This window comes from Nomascus leucogenys, chromosome 25, assembly GCF_006542625.1.
Source record: "Nomascus leucogenys isolate Asia chromosome 25, Asia_NLE_v1, whole genome shotgun sequence".
Lineage (NCBI taxonomy): Eukaryota > Metazoa > Chordata > Mammalia > Primates > Hylobatidae > Nomascus > Nomascus leucogenys.
The window spans coordinates 657,637-681,388 of NC_044405.1; the positions used below are offsets into that span (position 1 = coordinate 657,637).

At 36.6% G+C, this 23,752-nt stretch overlaps 1 protein-coding gene across 2 annotated transcripts in view; it reads right to left on the reverse strand.

The window, feature by feature from the left end:
- Positions 1-1,171: 1,171 nt before the first annotated feature.
- The window catches only part of SAMSN1 (SAM domain, SH3 domain and nuclear localization signals 1), a 91,234-nt gene continuing 68,653 nt past the window's right edge, over positions 1,172-23,752 (reverse strand). For both annotated transcript variants that reach the window (XM_003263782.3, XM_003263781.2), the window contains 5 exons: positions 21,207-21,336; positions 19,076-19,227; positions 16,884-17,090; positions 14,791-14,941; positions 1,172-2,067 (listed from right to left, as the gene is read on the reverse strand). In XM_003263782.3, coding sequence (XP_003263830.1) covers positions 1,865-2,067; positions 14,791-14,941; positions 16,884-17,090; positions 19,076-19,227; positions 21,207-21,336 — 843 coding nt within the window. In that variant the 3' untranslated portion in view covers positions 1,172-1,864. The remainder of the gene's footprint in view (positions 2,068-14,790; positions 14,942-16,883; positions 17,091-19,075; positions 19,228-21,206; positions 21,337-23,752) is intronic.

Genomic DNA, 23,752 nt, shown 5'->3' on the forward strand with positions numbered 1-23,752 from the left:
AAGGTACTTATCTATAGTTTGAATGGATCAATTTAAATAGGAAGATGGAATCTGTTATATAGGAATAATCATCATATTCAATGCCCTCTAGCAAATATTTCCTAAGTGCCCACTGTGTGCCAGGTATTATGTTAGGCACCAGAGATTAAAAAGGCTAAACAAAATAATCTCTGTCACAAGGAGGTCACAGTCTTATGGAAGGGCAATTGTCATACAAATATATAAAGCATAATATGACAAGTGCTATGACTCACAATTTACAAGTTGCTATGGAAACACAAAGAAGAGAGCACCAATGGGAATCATGGAAGGCTTCACAGAGTAAGTGACCTTCAGGATGGAAGAAAGAGGGAGACTTCCTAATGTGGAAAATAGCAGGAGACACTCCAGGAAAATAAATAGCATATGAAAAGTCACAAATGGAAGAAAATTGCAAGTGTATTGTTATGGATGGAGTGTAGATTGAGAGGTGTGTGTGTATGGTGGTGATGGTGAGGGGGTAGTTACAATTCATAAGGTAGGTAAAAAGCAACTGGGGAAGACCTCATGCAGCCTGGAAGAAAGTTTGGATGTTATACTAAAGACAATGAGAAGCCATCCCAAACTTTCAAACAGAAAAGTACCTGATTTGATTCGTGGGTTAGAAAGATTTATCTGAAGGCTGTGTGGAGGATGGATGAGAAGGTAGGGGTTCAGCTGGAAAGCTACTGCCATATTCCGTGCATGAGATCACGAGGATCCAAAGCAAGACAACAACCATGGAAATGGATAGAACGCCATGAATATGAAAGCATTTTTAGCGGTAGGATCCATAGGGCTTGATTACTTACTGAATTTGTATGAGGAGGATATATGTGAGATGAAGCAAGAAGTGATTTTCTGCTTTGATGACTGGCTGGGTGTTAGTAGCAGTAAAGAGGAGTTGGCAATAAAAAAGCAGAAACAAATTTGTAGAGAAAATCGATGGTTTGGTTATGTTGAATTGAAGTTTCCTGGGGCTATCAAGTGAGTCAGATAAACATCACTGGGGTTCAGGGGACAGATGAGGTTGAGGAGGTTGAGATTATTGCTATGGGATGCACTTATATTACAAAAAGTGAGGGGTGTCTGGGAGGAGATATTTTCTCTAAAGTCCAATATTAAAACTCCTAAGTAACACTACTCTGGAAAATGCAATATGCAAATAGTTCTTTTTATTATTAACATTAGAGTATGTCAAATTTTAAAATATTTACACTTAAAGACAAAATATCTGCACAATTATTACAATTGGTTTCACTAAATCAGAAGTGACAACACATTATCAGAAAACAAAATGAAGAAATCATATACCAGAAAACAAAATGAAGAAATCAACAAAATATAATTACTAAAACTCCACTGTGGATCAGGATAAAATGTATCCAATATTCACTCACACTTTCCCGATAAGTATAAAAATGAATATAACATTGCTTGGGCAACTTGTTTCAACAGCGAATCCTCTATTACTATTTGTTCAATAACATATATAAATTCAAAACTGGCAGGTATGAAAAAAGGTTACTTTGTTTTTTGCAGATATTGTACTTGTAAAACAAAGCCGAATAAAGCATATGTCACACATATCAAAGTCTTACATTTTGCCTTTCTAATACAGGCAAGTGAAATATTAACACATAGCATTTAAAATAATAAATATATATTTTATTGACAATAATTTGGAATGTTAGAGATACCAAATTTTATGTACAATTATTCAGATGAAAACATTTAAACTTTAGATTTTATTTACAAATATTTATCTTCCTCTCCTATTTGACGTTTTAGCTCAAGAAGAGTTAAAACGGAATGCATCTGTAGATATATAGTTGGGAATGTGTGTTCAGTCACTTGGCTCTGTGATAGTAATCTTATGTACCATGTCAGACAGATTTTCAGACTCCAGATCCTCTTTGCCATTATCTGAATTTCCTGATGAGACATAACAACCAGAGTCCCTTGGGCAGTCATCTGACTGTGACTTATTTAAGGAGATGTCTGAGCTCAAGGATAGGGGCTCAGGTTCATTTTCTTGCTCTTGGATAACTGTAAATGGAAAAAAAGGGCAGGAATTAGGTAAAGCAACACAAAATCTTATTCATGTACTCATTCACTTTCAAGTATTATCCTATTTTAACCGTTCTAACCATGACTTCATTACAGTGGAAAGTTCTGCAAGTAAAAGGTACCTTTGTCTATTACAAAAGAGATATTTGCACTGAAATATTCAAGCTACTGTTTTATTAGAAGCCAAAATTTGCCCTTCATTGTTCACTTGCAGTTTCATGGAATTCATGTGAACTTCCTGCATAAGCAAAGATCAATATGGACTCTCATTTTACATTAATAATAAGTTGCCAGAGAAAGCAGATTGTATCCACAGTGTGACTGATGCCTTGTCCAAATACTCCTTAAAGTATCATTAGAAAAAGGCATTTACAGTTTAAATGCACAATCCAAGTCAACAGTGATTTTTGTGAACAATTTTAGATTCAGGATAATCTGGATTAATTAATAAATTATCACTATGAGTAAGAATGTACAGTAGGACTTCAATTATTTGGAAGTTAACTAATAAAAGTTTAAATATCCAGAATTTTCCTATGTTTGCATGCATCACAAAATAGATATAAGAAACCAGGTTGCTTTTAGAAAGTAAAACACCAAAATTTCCATTGAGTCTACTTTATGAATATTTAGTCTTGTATATCTTTGTCTGTAGTCCTGAAGAATAATCATTTATTTTCAGATTGATAATTCTGCATTCTTAAAGCAGTGTTCTATATTCAACAGGCATTATCTTTTAGAAAAAGATTAATATTAGGGATATAACAAAATATATTTTGGAAGAACCCCTAAGCAGCCTGAAGTTCACGTTACGCTTCTCGATTCCTTTAGCGTCAACTTTCTCTCTGTCCATGTGAAGTTTCTTGATGGCTGTTTCTCTGCATCCTGAGCTGAGCTCTTCAGAGAAGAAATAGATCTCAGATACTGCCTCTTAGCTGCAGTACCGTATCTTCCTCTTTCCCCTTCTAACCTTGGGACTTCACCACTGTAGGCATTTGAATAGCTCCACATTGAAAGAGCCAAACACACATTTAAGGTTGGGACAAGAACTCTGCCTATAGAGGCTTTGCACTTCATCCCATTCCAGTGAGAATAAAATAAATCCAAACCTCGAAATCCTTCAAAGAAGGAAAATGTATAATTTTCTTCAATAAGCTATTATAATGCTAATTAATTTATATCTAGGAAATCTACTCTTTATCTTATTTATTATATATATATATCTTGCTTTAAAATGCATTTTCTAGTTTCCATATGTTTTGCTAACATTAGTTTATGATCCACTGTGTGTCCAATTGCCATCAACTTCCATTACAAATGAGAATTGTGCTGTAAGTTACCCTTGTATTAATGAATTAACTTCTCTTTAATGTTTATAGAATGGTACTAGTTATGCATCATCCATGGGAGAAATTGAAAAGTGTTACTTAAAATATCTTCTAAATTCTGTAGTTTAGAAGAACACTGGTTGAGAAAGGCTGGAAGAAAATGATAAAAATTGCTTCTTAGTCTACTCATGTTCAGAATAAGTCGTAACAGTTCTTTTAACCTTTTCCTTAAGGCTTGTATTTGCAACAGTGAAACCGTATTTATGCCATTCTTCTGAATCTTCACATTTGCCCCACAACTTTATTTAACTATAGATTCAAATATCAGGTATTTGTCTAGTGATATTATAACTAGTTCTAGATATAAGATGACAATTTTAATATGCACCTATTGTGACTGTTATTTTTAAATTTTAACTACCATGGAAGCATTTTGTTTGCATTATTCATAACAATCTTTAAGTTTGGGAGGGTTTACTTATTATTCACTAGTCTTTCTGAGTATCAGTCATTCACTCTTCTTTCTAAGCCCTTTTTTTTTTTATGAAAAGGCAGCACTAAAATGGGACCTCATTCTCTGAAGAATTGCTTTCTATCCTGCCTCTGCTTTTCTATCTTATTGCCACTGAAATGAAATGAGCCAGCTCTGTGTTCCATTATCCAAGTGTTTCTAGAAAAGGCCAGAGGAATTAGTGCTTTTGTATGCATTCTGCCACATCAGCAATGATCATCCTATTTGGAGTGTGAACCTCTTAGTCATAATGATTGTGGGAATAAGGCCACATTTCCCCAGATTATGTTTGGGCCAATATTACCTCAATGCAAAATTAAAAGAACTGATCTACTTCCCTTCACATTGATATCCTAAACAAGACTTGGCGTAATAAAAACTGTTCCCAACACTGTGTTCTATTTAGGTTGATTACCAATTGTGGGGCCTCTCTTCAGGATATGAAACAGAGTCTTTAAGAACTGTAATTTCCAAAATTAGTTCTTTTCCTTTAAAAAAATAAATATTTAGCTTGTTATTTCACCCTCAGAAGCCTCTGTGCATTCACCTCAATGGGGAACAAAGTAAATAAATTAAAAACTGTCTTTACTAGAGAATATGTCACTGTGTAATATTAGTAATAAAAATGTATTTGTTTTTATTTCCACATGAGAAATGCTATATCATGTTCTCTAAATTCTAGGAATGGTTTTGTTTTAAACACAGGTCATTTATTGTAGAAACCTTTCATCTACAATTTTTATGGAAAAAAATAGTTTCTCAGTATGAAAGTTATGCAGCACAGTAATTTACAGAACAGCAGTAATTTGCTAAACGATTTCCTCGTGAAATGAAAACAGGACTGTGCCTCCTCAAATGCTTCCCGCCAGGCTTGCAATAATTTCGGGCAGGTGATCAGCTGGAACCCCTCAACGGTAACTATAAAAAGGCAGGTCATTATGTTATATTACGGAGATGAAAGCTATATCGCATTCACTTTTGTATTTGGAGGATCAAGACTTTCCTCTTCTTGTTTCTTTTCATCCTGACACTAATGACAGGGATTCGCACAAACCTAGGTCTTGTGTTCTGGGTGTTTCTTTCCTGCAGAGGAGATGAATTCACACTAATGCATCCACATTTTCTTTCTAAGTCATTTAGTCCCTTCATGTGGCCATGAAACAGAGTAAAACTAACTGGCCTACCCAGAAATTGAAACCATAACCTTCATCAGTTTTGTCCCATGGTTCAATCATCTGGGCTAACCAGGCAAGTAACACATTGGAATAAGAAACAAGTTTGCCTACAAAATTACGGACTTCCCATAGGATGTTTCAGTGCATCTTTTTATACTAAAACGTTTCTGATAATACACTAGGTATAAAAAAGTATACATAATTCATGTATTCTATTATTACAATTATATAAAAACATACACATGCATATAACTTACAAACAAAAGTGTTCAAATTTGTTAATTTTCCCTCTATTTCTCAGGTCATCCACATTATTTTTTAATGAAAGAATTAAAATGGTATAATTTTTCAATAAAGCCCCCAGATGGTTTGTAAATATCTTCAACGACATACGTATCTAAATTAGAATACACTGAAGAATTATTAAATAATTTGAAAAAGGGTCTTTCTTATTGCTGCCAGAAAGGAAATCCAGAAAGCTGTATAATTCTGTTCTCTATGTAATAAAAATAAAATAACATTAAAAATTATTTAGGAAATATTTTATCATGAAGAGCGAATTTGCGTATTAAAATAATTTATTTCCTACCAGAATTGTTACAGAATTATATAAAACCCATGAAAAAACATTTTAAGATAGTTGTCAATGTTGAAAAAAAAGGGTGGCATGGTGATAAAAACAGAAGACGGCTAATATAATTATTCACAAAATAATTATTTTGGAGTTGTGACATTTAATTAATTAAGAAAGGCAATCTCGATTATACTAAAAGGGAAGATAGTTTTAAGGAAATAAAACTGGATCCTTATTCTGGGAAAAAGTTCCACTTTAAGAAGAGAAATCTGCCCCACCTTTACATATTAAAAAGTTAAAGAGTCAAAAAAATGAAAACTAATTTTTGCTTGACTTTCCCAGATTTCTTTGCCCAAGTCATCCAGATTTTGTCTTTACCATCTTGCTTGCCTTAGCTTTGAAGACTCTCTTTCTTTGGGCCAAGTACTATAAAATAATGCAACTTTAAAGGTATAGAAAAATTCCTGGCTAAAGGAATTTCTCAATAAATAATTTTTTAATAAACACAATGATATTGACATGAATTAAAGGAAATTAGAACTAAAGGAGAGCAAAATAGGAATTTGGTTAAAATTCAAGTGAGAATACCTCTCAGCTCCGTCAATCATCCTCCTGTTTTTCTCTATCCTGGGGCCATCTCCAAAGAGGGGAAACCCAGGGATACACATCTTAGGATGACTCAAAACCTCAGCCTCATGTTTTAACCTCACTGGAGTCACTCAAATGAAAACCCAGCCACTGTTCAGGTAACTATGGCTGTATTTATTATTCCAGAGGCAGCGTTATCCAGGGAGGAAATTTTAGTGGACAACGTGGCATGTCTCTCCGTTATTTTTTATTTCATCTAAAGCACATTCTTTAGTTACCTGAACACTTTAATTCTCCTAATAACAGTGAATATTTGGTGTTCATTTCACTTGAATACTAACCCACCTTTTGGAAACACAACAACAAATGAAAAACAGGATTCCATTCATAGGAAAATAACCTGTGGCTTCTGTTCCCCTGAGGCCATGAGAGGATATGGAGTTGAAATGACTTCCCCCCCCTTTTGCATATCTCTTTTTGGATCCTAGCTTCTAACGAGATGTGTACCTGGAAATAGACCTTTTCGCTTTCAGCTAGGGCAATCTCCACTTCCACTGTGCTAGGAACTTCAGTAGAGGCAGAGGCATACTCACTCAAGATCAGGATAACTTACCACCTACCTGGGCAATCTCATTAGACTGCTACTCTCCCCAACCGTACACCCTATGGAGGGCTTTGGTCCCAGGAAGTATTTATCCTCCTCAGTTAAAGTTATCATATTGTACTGACTATTTTGGTAATGACCAAATAATGTTTAAAACTGTCACACATTATTTAATTAGGGGCCTTGGAAAGTCAAGTTCATATTTCTCATAGGTTAATTAAACCCATTTACATGATGAAGGAGTTAAGAACACATTACCCCAAAATATGCTGCTCTGGCATATTGACTATTTTGAGTTGAAGGCACTTGAAGAGAGCAAGTGCAAGAATATCACTCTGGCTTTCCCCCCCTTTTTTTTTTTTAAGAGAGAGAGAAATAGGGTCTGGCTAGGTTGCCCAGGCTGGTCTTGAACTCTTGGGCTCAAGCAATCCTCCTGCCTCAGCCTCCCAGAGTTGTGGGATTACAGGCATAAGCCACCATGCCTAGTCTGACTTTCCTTCTGCTTCTTAAAAGCAGATGACATTTCCATGTGAAAGCTACCTTCCCTCTACCAGAAGGAAAGTATCATTCCTATCATCAAGGACAGGAAGTTGAGGCAGAGAGAAATCTGTACAAACAAGCCATGTTAGACAAACCCTTATCTATCTAACCACTTCACCCAATTAGCTAGCCTATTTCAAGCTTCTGTGACTTGTCACATTTTCACAACTTATTATTCTTTGTCTAATTCAGTATACAAGTGTTCAACTCTAACTGCATCTTTGGGTCTTCATTTCCCATGAAGCCTCCCTTGCCACATGAAATGTATGTTAAATAAATTTATATGATTTTCTTCCGTTGGTCTGTCTTATGTCAATTTAATTTTCAGCTGTTTTAAAAAGCCTAAGAGGGTAGAGATAAAATTTTGCCTTCCCTATATAGATATGATAAAAAAACTAATTTCATTATGTCTAAAACTATTACTTTTGACAAAAATAGGAATACTCTGCATACTGTTGATCTACAATTTGCTTTCACATTTAACATATTTTTAAAAAACTTTAATATCAGTAAATAGCACGCTATATCATTTTGTTAACATAACACCTTCAAAACTACTTTATTGTTTGGGTATATCTTAATTTATTTAACAGGTTAATTATTGATGGAAGTCCCTATTGTTTTTAGTTTTTACCCAAAACAACTAGATTTTTAGCTAGTATTTTTATGCTTTTGTATCTTGAATTTTGTAGGACAAATACTTAGAACTGGAATTTCTGGATACAAAAGTGTGCATATTTTAAACTTTGTGTTTTACGTTATTGCCCTCCAAAAATGTACTTATTTACACTCTTGCACACACGCATGCACACATGCATGGTTGGCATATTCATAAACTAAATCTTGACAACATGCTCGAATACCGATCTGCTTATTACACATACTTGTATGTGTGAGGTGGGATTGCAGGCAACTGTATTTATTTATTTATTTTACATATATTTTTTGAGACGGAGTCTTGCTCTGTCACCCAGGCTGGAGTGCAGTGGCGCAATCTCGGCTCACTGCAAGCTCCGCCTCCCGGGTTCACGCCATTCTCCTGCCTCAGCCTCTCCGAGCAGCTGGGACTACAGGCGCCCCCCACCATGCCCGGCTAATTTTTTGTATTTTTAGTAGAGACGGGGTTTCACCGTGGTCTCGATCTCCTGACCTCGTGATCCGCCCGCCTCGGCCTCCCAAAGTGCTGGGATTACAAGCGTGAGCCACCGTGCCCGGCCTGCAACTTTATTTTTATAATAATAGAAGACTGACTTACTATTTGGGGATCTTCTGACCTCCTCATTCATCATTTACTCATTTTACGTTAACCACCCACTAATGCAAAGCACAGGACTAGGGGCTTTGGGAAAGCATATGGTAATAGAAGATTCAGTCTTGTTTGGCCGGGGTAATCATTACAATCATTACAAAGCTATGGGTAGTATACAATCACACTGCAATATAAACACAGGTACAGGAATGCCCTATACATACGGCCATTAGAGAGGTCCTAATGTGGCTAAAGTGAAAGATCTGTGAACACTTTTCATTGGAAATTTTCCGGTAGAAAAGTGAGAATCCTCATACTTTATTTTATAATTTTTTGTATGATATAGAATATGGCATCCATCATAAATGAAAGTTTGGAGGTAAAATTAAAAAGAAATCTGAAGAAATTAAATTGCATGAGGGCAAACAACTATGACTATAGATATTAAATACAAGTAAAATGCCTGCATGCTTTATCTACTTTGTGTGGACAGGTAGCACAGCTTTTCTTTAAAGCCGTATATTTCTTGAATCTAGATGCAAATCATATGGCAAGTGGGTTGGAAACTCCAGGTACACATGTCAGGGGCCAGGCCCAGGCTATGCTGGCACACTGTTAGGCCAACTGCTGGACTGCTGCTTGGCATAAATGCAAATCTCCCCTGCTGACAGCTCATGTTCCAGGCTCCTGGCTGCGGCCTGCCATTTGCCCTGCATCGATTTGGGCAGGCAGGCAGGCAGGCAGGAAGGCACAACTGGGGATGCTTGAGCAATGAGGGGCTACTGTGACCACAGCTGGTATCAACGTCCTGGCACACAACTCACCCCTTCCCCTTCCTCCTCATTTGGCACTGCAACCAGAGTTTGCAGGTACCTCAAATGCATTGTATACAGATTCTGTAAAGTTTGCTTATTCTGTTACTTTTTTTTTTTCAATTTTAAATTTATCCTTGTAATCTAGAGCAAACAAGGTATTTCCATCACCCATTTTCCCCAAGGACAATAGTACATATTCTCGTAGACACAATTTTAAGACACATCGAAGTGCTTCTAAATGTGAAAAACGAGGAACAAGTGCAGAATAAAGAGAAGATGTTTACTATAAACAACAGTAAACCACCTTATTATTCTAAAGAGGCACTTCAGAGTAAGGCAAAGGGGCCTTGAAGATTGTGTTTATGGAACAACACACACACACACACACACACACACACACACACACACACATATACTCTGTTCTCTTTTTTATTTGGGAATATTTAGTCCCAAAGTAAATGAAACATTTTTAAATTCAGATGATAAATAGAAAAACCCAAATGTGCACAAAATAAACAGATCCTGCTCTCTTGTCCCTTCAAGAGCTGCATCTCACCCTAATTTTTCTTCTCCCTATAACCTTATCTAGATTCCCTAGAATAGGGAACCGATGACCTAATTCCTCTCAGTTTTAATGCAACACAGGAGCAAATTCCAAATATCTAATTTGGAATTAGGATGACCTAATTCCTCTCAGTTTTAATGCAACAGGAGCAAATTCCAAATATCTATGCTGGTCTTGCTGGGATTGCAGAACGTCAGGGTGGTTATCCTCCTCCAGAGGTAATCCTGTGATCAGCACTAACACCACATACCAGCCCTTTCATCAGCTTGTTGGAGAAGCATCTTTACTTCCCGCCAAGCAGTGACCTAGATACCATCTCACACCAGTTAGAATCAGGATCATTAAAAAGTCAAGAAACGACAGATGCTGGAGAGGATGTGGAGAAATAGGAATGCTTTTACACTGTTAGTGGGAGTGTAAATTAGTTCAACCATTGTCAAAGACAGTGTGGCGATTCCTCATGGATCTAGAACCAGAAATACCATTTGACCCAGTAATCCCATTAATGGGTATATACCCAAAGGATTATAAATCACTCTACTATAAAGACACATGCACACATATGTTTATTGCAGCACCATTCACAATAGCAAAGACTTGGAACCAACCCAAATGCCCATCAATGACAGACTGGATAAAGAAAATCTGGCACATATACACCATGGAATACTATGCAGCCATAAAAAAGGATGAGTTCATGTCCTTTGCAGGGACATGGATGAAGCTGGAAACCATCATTCTCAGCAAACTAACACAGGAACAGAAAACCAAACAACACATGTTCTCACTCATAAGTGGGAGTTGAACAATGAGAACACGTGGACACAGGGAGGCGAACATCACACACCACTGCTTGTCAGGGTGTGGGGGGCTAGGGGAAGGATAGCATTAGGAGAAATACCTAATATAGATGAAGGGTTGATGGGTGCAGCAAACCACCATGTCATGTGTATACCTGTGTAACAAACCTCCATGTTCTGCACGTGTATCCCAGAACTTAAAGTATAATACAAAAAAAAAAAAAGTGTAATTCGGTTTACATTTTCAAGGTCAAAGTGGGTACAATGCTATCTATCTTGGGCTAAGAAGAGAAAAGGAAAAATGCTTACTTTAAATCTTAGAAGTCTGCTTTTTTTCCATGTTTTGTACCTCATCCTCTTGGTCTCTCTAGATATATTCAAGTCTCACATTGGACTTGTCTTTTCTACATTATCTCAAAATTTTAGCTCTTATCCTCAAGATATGTGCCCATTTTGCTCAACATTTATATTGAATGATTAGCAAAGCAAATCTTTTTATGTTCTCAATCTAACAAACAATGAAACACGAAACTAGGAATTTATTGCCATTCCTCAAACTGACATCATTCAATGATCAAAATAAAATGCATCCTTAATATCCTAGAAAATTACGTGCCCCATTCTTTAAAAAAAAGCAAACTATTTTTAACCTTTAACGTGACAAGCATTTGTTTTTAAGTGTCTCAGTTTTATATAACCATATACTCAAGGTCTTTATCATTCAAGGTACAGGAAGGTTGTGTGTTTAATCTTTAGCATGGTTGTAGGAGATATGATTCACAGAGTAGAAAATAGATAAAAATAAGCATGCAGCCAGTATGGTGCCAAATCATCAGAACTCAACATCTTATCGACAAATGGAAGTCATTCTTCTTTATTTCTTGAGCAAAGCAGTTTCATATAAGATAAATAGCTTTCAGTCAGAATAGCCTAACATGCAATATGCATCTTTTTGACATGTATATTCTAATACTACTCTAAACCATAAGATTAAAATAAGAAAAATCTCAGTGTAGTGTGTTGACAAGAAGCACTGGTTGAATCTGTATTTTTTTTCCATTTTTCACCTCCCAGAATTTGGCTCTGTGTATGTTTGTACCTTACTGCCTGTCATTAAGTAATCAACTTCTAGTGACCTTCAAGCATCATTTTCTAAAGTTTTATGCAGGGAAATAATTTCTGGGACATGTCCTTTTTTATATCAAATATATATCAAATATCAAAAAGCAGTTAATGCTTTGGAGACACTGTTTTGTTTTCAGAGACCAGGATATGGCAGAACATGTTTCTGATAGATGTAAGAGACTGAATTATAGATTCATGAGCTTGAGAAAGCCACTTAGCTACTTGGATTTTCATCTTCTCGTCTTGCAATGGAAGAATTTTGCGTCAGGTGTTTCTTTTCTTTTTTTTCTTTTTAATTACACCGACTCTATAAATAATTTTACCATCTATGAATAATTGTTCTTTTGTTAGCATAGAAAGGAGACAGGTGATGAGTGAAGTGGAATGAAAAAATTAAGGGGACGCAAGACTTTGGCACAGAGCCCAACTTCCCTCTGTGGGCCCCTGGGGATACCGTTTATTGCTGAAAGTGCTGCTTGCCCAGGTTCCCAGCCCCTTCTCTCCACAAACCCTGTTGACAGGCAGCCATGGTGGCCTCTCGCCTTTTACCTCCTGATATAGAAAACTGAACTAAAGCCCTTGAGAAAATTGGTGAAGTAGCAGAAAACTTCAATTTTCAAATATTCATTGCTTTCATATTGGCCAATTTGCACACGTGGAGGAGTTTTATAGCAGACTCCCTTTGATTAAATCTCCATCTCTGCACTCATCTAGCTGTTTGACTTCTTTAAAATTCGTCTCCAAATTTTTGCCTCATCTGCAAATCAGGCAAAATACCTAGATGTGTGCTATTATGGAAGAAAAGCAATCATTTACAAGTGTTCAAAAAATACTCTTCTCCTCCCTGTATTTCATGGTCAAATCATTTTGGAGAGTATTGGCGATGACACTGGACATTGTCCATAATAAAACTCTGTAGAATCTACTTCTAAGCCAAACATTGTTTAGTGAGGAGCCATGTCTTGAAATGACAAGATGTGAATGAAACTGACTCCTTTACCTGAAAGAACTTACTACATCTGTTTATACTGATCAATTTTGTCTTGACTTGAAATATTGATTAAATTGGCTACTTTCTGATGTTTGAACTTTGTCTGCCTCCATGACCACATCTCCCTCTCTTTTGCATCTCCCAGCCCCACAATTTCAAAGAAAGCATATAATAACCTAGGCCTGATGATGAAATCAGTTCTGCTGATGTCAAATTAGGTATGCCTGTGAAAGCTCTTGGAAAAGGATGATAAGAATAAAGTAAAAAAACAATTTCTTAAAAAGTAAACTACTTTTCACTAGATACAAAGCCAGTGTATAGGAAACGTGCTCTACCTCAATTTTGTGGGACTTATGAGAGAGAGTATAGAATAACCCACAAAAGGACAATCAGGAGGCCTGGTCCCTAAATAACACTTTCCTCCCTCCTCACTCTCCATCTGCGCTGTTACTTGTAGTGTTAGAAAGTATAACATAGCAGCACATACACTGGGTTGGAATCCCAACTCTACACTTCGCTAAGGGAGTGTTCTTAGACAAGTTACTTGCTGTCTCAATTTCTCATCATAAAAATGAGGGCGGTACTGTCTAACTCAAAGAACTGGGGTAAGTACTCAAGAGAATAATCAGGAAAGACCCTGGCCCAGAGTCTTGCTCAGAGCACATATGTTTTAAAAATGTAGTTAATAATTACTAGTATTATTTTTACTGCTGAGTGCAGCGGCTCACGCTTGTAATCCCAGCACTTTGGGAGGCCAAGGTGGGTGGATCACTTGAGGTCAGGAGTTCGAGACTAGGCTGGCCAATATGGTGAAACCCCATCTCTACTAAAAATACAAAAATTAGTCAGGTGTGGTGGCGTGCCTATAATCTCAGCTACTCAGAGGCTGAGGCATGAGAATCGCTTGAACCTGGGAGGCAGAGGTTGCAGTGAGCCAAGATTGTGCCGCTGCACTCCAACCTGGACAGCAGATTTAGACACCATCTCAAAAACTAATAATACTAATACTAGTAATTATTATTAGTAGTAGTATTTTTTGATAGAGAAGGCTGGATTTGATAATCTAAGTTCCTTTTTATCTTTAAAGTTAGATTTTCCCCTTTTGATTGCTCACAAAACACTCCTTGCAGAGTTTGGCACACCCTAACCTTAGTGTTTGGGGGCCTGACCAGATTTGGCAGGAAAGGCAGTCTGGATGGATAATTATAAAAAACAAAAGCTATCCTATCTTTACAAGCCTGGTTGCTGTGGACAGTATTGTGTAAATCTCCATGATTATTTCACCTTCAGTTAATACTTACAAATACAGAGGACCATCTCAGATAATAAAAGTGAGTGCTGAATATTTTTGCAAGCTATTATAACATTTTGAAAGAGTACTATAAACATGTACTAGATATAACTATGTGGTAATGAAACGAGTTTTCCCGTGTGCCATGAAGGCTCATTATCTTAAAGCCTCGTGTTGTTCTACAGAAGCCATGTGTGACATTTCTCACTAATGGCTTACGCTGTTACTAAATACTTGTCTCTAACTCCCTCAGTCTTAGGGAATGCAGGCATCCACTTGCATGTAAATTAATAACTTTGCAGAATGGAAATGAGGTACCCAGAAAAGTCCTTTCATTTCCTGAGTCCAATAAGGAAATAAGTTCCTTTTCCTAATTACATATTTGACCAGAGTTATTGTTTTCAAACTTATATGAAAATGCTTATTTTATGGGAAAGCATGCTTTCATAATCTCAGCAAAGAAAACTGGGGCTTTGTTTCTAATGATTATACTATTTACGTTAAACTGATTATCAGCTGGGGAGAAGAGTAGGTGTGCACACTTACTTTCTTCTTCAGGGAAGTTTTCAGCAGCTGATAGTAACCTTCTTCTGTCATCTGGGTTTTCAATATTTAATTCAATGAGGTGACTCTCTTTTATATCCTTTAAATCTTCTAGAGTCTCATAACCATTGAGCAAAAGTGTTGAGGTGTATTCCTGTGGGACAAAAAATATAATGCAAGTTAGTCAGATTCAACTATTTTATTTTTAGTTCTCTTTAAAGAAAGTATAGAGATGCATATAGGAACCAAAGGTGCCAATAGAACTTTTACTTAACTTCACTTGCATTCGTTTTTGACATATGAACTCCAGGGCTCTTAAATGATTATGTTGTATAATTCTCACCTTTTGGAAGGCCAAATGTAAAGAAGAAATAATTACCTTAAGCTTGGGTATACCTTAAGCTATACAATACCAAATCATGGACAAATTAAATAGTTGGATCATGCGTCCCGTTTGGAAATGTTTCACTTCTCAACTAATTAAATTGACAGAATTAGCATTACTTTAAGTCTATTAATAAAATGTCTCTAGCAGAGTAGCATGCTACAGTCATATTTCAGAATCTACATCTCTTCTTGTTTTCATGATTGCAAAAGCATCTACTCTCAAAACGTTCTTGGGGTAGGTTAACAAATGAGTTTGAAACAGATGTAATTCTATACAAAAAAATGGGTGTAGCGTTTTGGTTGAAAGGCATTATATAAACCAAAGGAATTCGAGACTTTCTATTTAATTGAAAGCTTTTACTAAGCATAGAAGCACCGTAGTTGGGGAAAGATTTGTCTTCTCAGCATGTATATTTTGTCCATCATTCGAATCAATATGTATTAGTTTAAAATTCATACGTTTCTGATTTCAAAGTCTGTATGTTATTTTGAAACCTCTATCCTCTCAAACAAAATAAAAATATTAAGTGAAGTTGAGTGCTTTTTCAACTTCCTCAGATTCCTCCTATTTTACTTCATCTAATTGCAATATCTTTATTTTAATTACTAAAATAGAATAAGAGGAAGTCTACAAGTTTTAAGTAATCAGGAAGAACTTATGACCACCCCTTTTTAACAAAAAAAGGAAGAAAAGCAAGAAGAGTGACAATTCTTTCTTTCAAAAGGTATATTCTTAGCACTGAATTAGAATAAAGAACACAAAAATTCCTGTTCTGACATATAACCATTTAACTGTGCATTCTTGGGGAAGTCATTTCAGTCTTGTAGACCTTGGTTTTCTCACAGGTCACAGAACGAACAAGATTCAGAGGCAAGATGCTAACCCATACATTCTCATAGGAATATCCCATTTGAGGTGCACCAATAGTAATATAGGAAGGCTTAGATACTGTGTTTACAGACAGGAACATAACTCGATAATTCAGAAAAAAAACCAATTAAGAAAAGTGTAATTGACTATTGTCTTGGTGAATTTTGAAAACTATCAAAGTGCTGCTGAGTTAATTTTAGAAATGGATTGCAAAACTGTAAATTGATTGATACTAGGTGTATTGTATGTACTCACTATTTAACCAGGTAGCTATTTCAAAAGAATTTTGGTAATATCACAAGAAAATCATAATTGGGTTATACATACAGACAACACAGTTTCCTTAACACAATCATTATGGGGCTTGATGATCACCGTTTCCCTCAAATTACTTTTAAAATGATTATATTCAGTTATCTTCTCTCAACTTGATTTTGATCTCTGCTTTGTAGAAAATACAATTCCCTTCTCATTTTTCCTTTCACTGTTTTAGACTTACTTTATTCCTTATACTCTCTTTACCATTCTCATTTAGACATTTTCTTAGGGCTTTTTATTCTCCTAGGTATTTTTCATTTTTCACTGCATTTTCTCAACATCAATCTCTATTGTCACTGCTAAATACTATTAAGGTATAGAGTCCAAGGGATATTATATCAAGACTTGTCCTTGCATAAAAAAAGTAATAAAGGAGAAATAAGAGCTCTTCTAGGAAAACAGGCTTTCCTTTGCTTGTAAGTCTTGTATTTTTAAGCAACGCAATACAAATACTGACCCACTCCCTTCAGTGTTTCCATTTACATGCCGCCAGAAGCAAACAGGACACAGAGTTGCTCACCTGCAGGTGAATCCTCTCTAGGAATTCCTGCAGAGTCTTGGATTTTTCGTTGTTACTCCTTCGGTTTGCCTTTATTTTCTTGGGGGCTGCTTCCTCTTCTGAGATGACATCCACATAAATGAATTTGAAGTTTCCCACTTTATTGTTCAACATTCCCGTCCACATCCCCATTGGTGTTTTGCAGATAATGTCTATGATGTCTCCTTTCTAAGGGCAAAGAAATCCATACACATTCGATTTCAGAGAACCTCATTGATAGAAAGAATGAAATCATAGAAAACTAGAATAATGAGGACATTATGCTAAAGGGGTTCAGATATAACAGAAACAAATCTAAACATTCACTTGCTTCAAAAGTTGAGGCTGGTGGCATGGTGGGTCATGCTTATAATCCCAGCACTTTGGGAGGCCAAGGCGGGAGGATTGCTTGAGGCCAGGAGTTTGAGACCAGCCTGGGTGACAAAGTGAGATCCCATCTCTACAATTTTTTTTCTTTTAATTAGCATGGCATGGTAGCGTGTATCTGTAGACTGAGGTGGGAGGAGTTCAAAGCTACAGTGAGCTGTAATCATGTCACTGCACTCCAGCTTGGGCAACACAGTGAGATCCTATCTTAAAAAAAATTCAAAGAAGTTATTTACTAGTTATAATGAAGAAAACTTCAACATTCTTGACAAAAAGCTATCATATAGTTTGATGACATGTTTCTGTTTCTGTTATTGTATCAATTTATCAGCTTATAACTGTAGAGTGCAATATAATTTACAAAACACTTTTGCCTACTCTATTTTTGCTCACAACACACCTCTTAGATACATAAAAGAGGTATCATCATTATTAATTTAAATATTACAGAAAAAGAAACAGAGATTTTAAATGACTTCTGAAGAGCTTGCAGGAAGTTAACAGCAGAACCAGAACTCAAGTCCAAGTTATCTGAACTAAAAAATGGTGCTCTTTTTATTTATACTGTCAAAGTAATATATATGTAACAAAGCTCAAGTTATCATTCCAGGAGGTGCTCCCCAGCTGGGGAAGGAGATGAAAGAGAAGTCTGTTATGCTATATATTTCTAGTGCATCTGAAAAATTTATCTGTGGTATAAATAAACCCATTTCAAGTATTTCATTCATCTAAAATAAAGAAATTTTGCAGAATTCACATAAAAGTATGTGTACACTAAGGGTAAATTATGCTACTTAATTCTTTTTAAGGTATTCATGCTCTCCTCTTATTAAGAAGAGATAACGTTTAGATTGAGCTCACAGCAAAGTTTAGATTGAAGTATGAATGAATCATATTAGTATGGACAAACCAATTGGTCTTTTTCTTTTTCTTTTTCTGATGGGTCTCACAAATAACCACTAAAGAACTTACCCATGTAACCAAACACCACCTGTTCCCCAATAACCTATGGAAATAAAAATAAAAATAAAAAATACTGGAATTGCCCCGTCAAGTCTGGTTCCCAAGGCCTTTGCTCTGCTGGGCTCTTGCCTGACATTTGCACCTTCTCTCCCTCTGTCTTCATTATCTCTATTCCTGCAAGTATCAGGCAGAGTTGGGCACCTTCAGCAACTGTGAGGCTTTTGGTTTTCAGGAAAATGGAGAGAATTCTTTCCTCCCTGATAGACTCTGAACCTGAATCATCCACATAATAACACTTACACTAACAGCCTGAACAGACTGATACCCTGACTCCACCTCACATATTTTATTCAAATTCTTAGCACTGGGCCAGGCGCGGTGGCTCATGCCCATAATCCCAGCACTTTGGGAGGCCGATGTGGGTGGATCACGAGGTCAGGAGATCGAGACCATCCTGGCTAACACGGTGAAACCCTGTCTCTACTAAAAATACAAAAAATTAGCCGGGCGTGGAGGCGGGCGCCTGTAGTCCCAGCTACTCGGGAGGCTGAGGCAGGAGAATGGCATGAACCCGGGAGGCGGAGTGCCGTGAGCCGAGATCGCGCCACTGCACTCCAGCCTGGGTGACAGAGACAGTCCGTCTCAAAAAAAAAAAAAAAAAAAAGAAAAAAGAAAAAAATTCTTAGCACTGTAAGCTAGTCCCCACTTCTACTGTTGGGAAGAACACACTCACACTGTCTTCCCACTGGTTATACTTGCTGAAACAGATCATATAATCAGCATTTGACAAACCATTCAGAAGGTGGGATATGATGTCCTCTCACCTTGATTTTGAGGGAGTCAGTGTCATAGGGACTTGGCGTGAAATCTGTATGCACTCTGGCACGGCCACAGAATGGTCCTGAATAGGGACCGTCGTCATCCAGTCGAAAACTGTCCCGGTTACTTGTACCATCTGAACAGCTTGTTATGCCACCTGATGAAAGCAGAAGTTCACAGTTGTCACGGAAGACTTATAACATTCTGAACCATCATCTGGACACAACTAGGTATTGATAATGCTGGAACACTGGATGCCAGGCTCATGGGGAAGTTCTAATTGACCCATCCTGGTGTCTGTCTCCCAGTTACTCTCCGTCAGTGACGTCTGTCCTCTGAGCCATTTCTAACCTTTTTCCTGACAATCTGGCCACTCTCTCCTCTACCAGCAACCCAAGTACCCTCTCACTTCATTCTCCGTATTCTGATCCGGTACACAATGTATTAAGTATTGGACACTTGCCAAAAGCATCACATTACAAAATTCCCTACAATTTCTTCCCCAGAGTTCCCACTGTGTATCAAGGGCCATTTTGAGGCAATATTTCTGTCATAACAGGTGGCACTTTTGCTTGTTGTATGGGTGTAAGGGAAGGAGAAAGTGTGTCTGAATGTCTGTATCCCCATGTGGTTTGAAACTTCTAAACCGGGCCTTTAAAACTGTTCCAAATCCTTGTCTGATCCTCTTATTTTTGATCTTAAACTTCAGGAAAAAGAGAAAAGAGCATTTTGTCACCTGCCTGGGAACAAGAATGGCTCCCAGTGGAAGTAATTCTCCTCCCCCGCCCTCACACTCAGTCATCACTTTACATCTTCCTTCAGTCCAGCCTCTCCTCACTCTGTTCAATGAGGGAATAGCCCACGTTTCACTACCATGCATTGTGGAAATAAGGTATAGCTCCATCAAGATGCTCCACGTTGTATGTGAACTGATGTAAAACACAGACGAGTTGCATCTAATCGCATAAATTAAGTGGTATATGGTAATGGTAAAATGGACCACCGTTTCTTCACACCCTCCCTTCCATGACAACTCCAGACCAGGGCTTTTCACAGTCCATTCTAGCTAATAAAATTCTCCCCACATCTAGCATCACAATATAGAGTTTTTAAACTTCCAGAAGAAATGAATACTAATGAGATCTGAATTTCATACATGCAAAAAAAATTCTTTAAATGTTTCTGTGTTAGCTTTTGTCACAAAATAACTGTTCTACAGCCAATAGGAAAATAGGAATAAAACTCAGGATATTTGAAACATCTGGTCTTTGCCATACATCTTCAAATAACAGAAGCAGTTGATTTAAAAGGAAATGGAAAATAAACTTTGCAAAAACATTTAAAAGCCCTGAAAAGATTAGAGAGATGTATAACAGTCTACATATAAAAAGTCACAAGGCACCCTGCAATATCAATCGTTTCATCCAAATATTGTAGCTGGAAATTTGACTAAATCCTGAGTGATTTCCTTCTGAGAAAAAATATTAATCTTCATTAGAAAATCCTTGTTGGTTACTTATGGATCCCTTTTTGCCACCTAATTGGTGATAGTCCTACCATTTATTATTGGCATATTGCTTCACTCTTTACTCATTAATGCTGGATTAAGATCTAAAAAGTAAATGTCAGTAAAAGTAAATTGATGCAAATGTGCTACATTTTTCAGAGTACTTCAGGAAAAAAGGAAAGTGGTGGGGGGAGAAAGAATGAGGGGGACGCAGGGAAGAGGAAGGGAGAAAGAAAGAGACAGAGAACAGAACAGAAAATAAATTTCATTTATCTGAATACTTCAAGTCATTTTTAAATATTTTGACCCAAGATATAGCTGGCTCACTCCAACAAAGATTTTTATTTTAAAGATGCAGATTTAATCTCCTAATATGACTTTTTTGAGGCATATCCCCAGGAGCCCCGTTGACTACAGTGTTAAAAGTTTCAACACAGCATATGACTGTGTCAAATATATTATGTATTATTTAAACAATAGCAACTCTGTATAGATTTAATACATCCTAAATTTTTACCAATTCTTTTATCAAGTAGCTTGAACCTTGTTGCTGATTTAACTTGTTGTTTTTTAATTAATTTAACCCAGACCTCACACCCAGGATCTTGTCCCTGATTCATTAGCCTTACTTGATGAGCTCTGTCCACTGTAGAGACTATCCATGGAGTCACTGGCTTCGAGGGACACCTTCTCCGTGTGGGTCCCAATCACAGGGTCACTGTTTCTATATGGGTGGGCATTCTCTCCATCTTCCTCAACCTTCAGAAAACATATCAGAGGTTAGGTACAGAGAGAAGATTTCCACAGAGATGTTCATTGTGTACATTGATTTAATAGACAAGACGTATTTTAGCAATAAAATACTTAAGGATACATAAGGATAAAATACGAAAGTAGTTAATCTTCAGTTCAATTTCTAGCAAAACCTTTTACAATATACTTGGAAAAATCATTCAGATGACACATTCTTTTTGTAGAATTCAGTTGAAATTACAATGGCTCATTTTTACAAACTAGGATGAATATCATATCAATATTATTTAATCAAAAGTGTTAGATTTATTGACATCCATGGTTTATATTTTAAAGCACTTTTAGTTCTTCATGTTGTCCTTATCCTCTATTTACCACCTTTACTAATCCATTGAGATCTGATCCTACAAGCTTAAACTCTGCATAGTTGTTTCATGTCAGTTATTTGCATCCTACCAGATCACTAGATATGAATAAAACATGTATATTTTGCAATTCTAAAGCAAAGCTTATCTAAGAAGCTTTACAAATCTAATACCGTGCTTGCCACCTAGTCAAGTGAGAAGCAAATCTTGCATAAAATTAGAAAAGACAGACAATTTCAAAACAAATAATATTTTCTTGAAAACATCTCCAATGTTTTCCATATTTCAATAGTTTGGATTAAACCTATGAATTTCTTAATATTCATCAGAATGTAATTCAACATTCTTTATTTGTGAGCATTTCTAAACATTGATAAAACTTTAGAATATACAAATGATATACACTCAGTTTGATTCTCCACTTTTATCCATTTCTTTATTCGTTCAGTCATTCAACACAATTTTATAGAACACCTCCTAGGTACTGAGCAATGTTCTGGGAACTGGGGATTTTCATGGTAAACAAGATAACAGGGTGCTTGCTATAATGAAGGATATTTTATTGTGTTAGCTGTGTGTGTGTGTGTGTGTGTCTGTGTAGAGTATTTGGGGAGGTGTGTATAAACACAATAAGACAATTTCAGAGAATAATAAGTGTTACGAAAGAAATAAAACTGGGTGATGTGAGAGAATTTGTTGCTGAGGTTAGGGTTAGGGGTTGGCTGATTTAAATGGAGTATCCGCCAAAGACCTCTGCCATACAGTAATACACGCCCTGAATTATTGACCTAAAGGATAAGAAAATGTAACTTATGTGAAGCTTTGGAGACAGTTTTCCAAGCAAAAGGAAGAGCAACAGCAAAATAATTGAACTCAGAATTATCTTGGGTTGTGCAGGGGGAAACAGCAAGGCTAATGTAGTGAGAGAAAGGAGAATATTAGTGTGTGAGTTTAGGGAAGTAGACTGGAGCCACATCAAGAAAAGCTTTATAGACCATGTGTGGTGGCCATGGAAATGTGCCACTTAGATCTCTTGCGGCGGGACCCTTCTTTACTGACAGCCCCAGGACTGCCCCTCTGTATCCATCACTCCGTTTGCACTAAAGCCATGCTCCCTTTCAGTAACTGAAAAAGTAGGGGTATTGTTTGAGCCCATTCTAGTGGAATGTAGGGTTCCTGTAATGGAAAACTTTAGTGTAAGAATCTCCCATCAATCTGACCAAAGCTTTCTCAGTATTCTGCTGAAGTATGAGACTCTCTCTACCTGATTCTTCTTCCTTTTCCTTATCCTTTTATAGATGTCAGATTTACGATGCAGTCTAAAGGCTTTCTCTTTAGGCTTCCTGGCATTTCCTCCCATAAATCTGTGGTGTTTCTACTCTTTTCTTGGGATCTGCTTCTCAGAGGACTAGAATGAACACATCGAGTAAAGGTGTGCACTATGAAGACACTGAAATTTTAACCATGACCTGATTTCCACTTGTCAGAGAGATTTCTGGCTTTCATATGGAGAATAAATTTTATGGGGGAAAGAATAAAAAGAATGGAAAGCAATTAGGGGATTATGATGGTAATCCAGGAAAGAAAGGTTGGTTGTTTAGTCTAAAGCAGGAATAGTTTACATGGAGAAATTAGGGAGTTTATATATACTTGGTAATATAATTCAGAGAATTTACTGATGAATTAGTGTGAAAAGTGAGAAAAAGAAGGAATTTAGGGTGATTCTTAGATTTTCTTTTCTTTCTTCCTCTTTTTTGTATTTTTGTTTTTATTTATTTTGGGGATCAGTGTTGTCTGCTGCCACTGGGAATACTGGATGAGAAAAGCATTTTTTTTGTAAAGGTGTAGAGAATAAATATATTAGCTTTGGATATATTAGGTTTTGGATGTCTACTGGACATCTAAATGAAGATATCAAATAAGCAATTGATTGTATTAATACAGCAGATAAGTGAAGAGGTCATAGCTAGAGATATAGTTGTGAAAAATAAAATCATGAGAGTAGATGAGCTGACTTAAGGGGAGAGTGTAGATTCAGTGGAGCATCCAGGAACAAG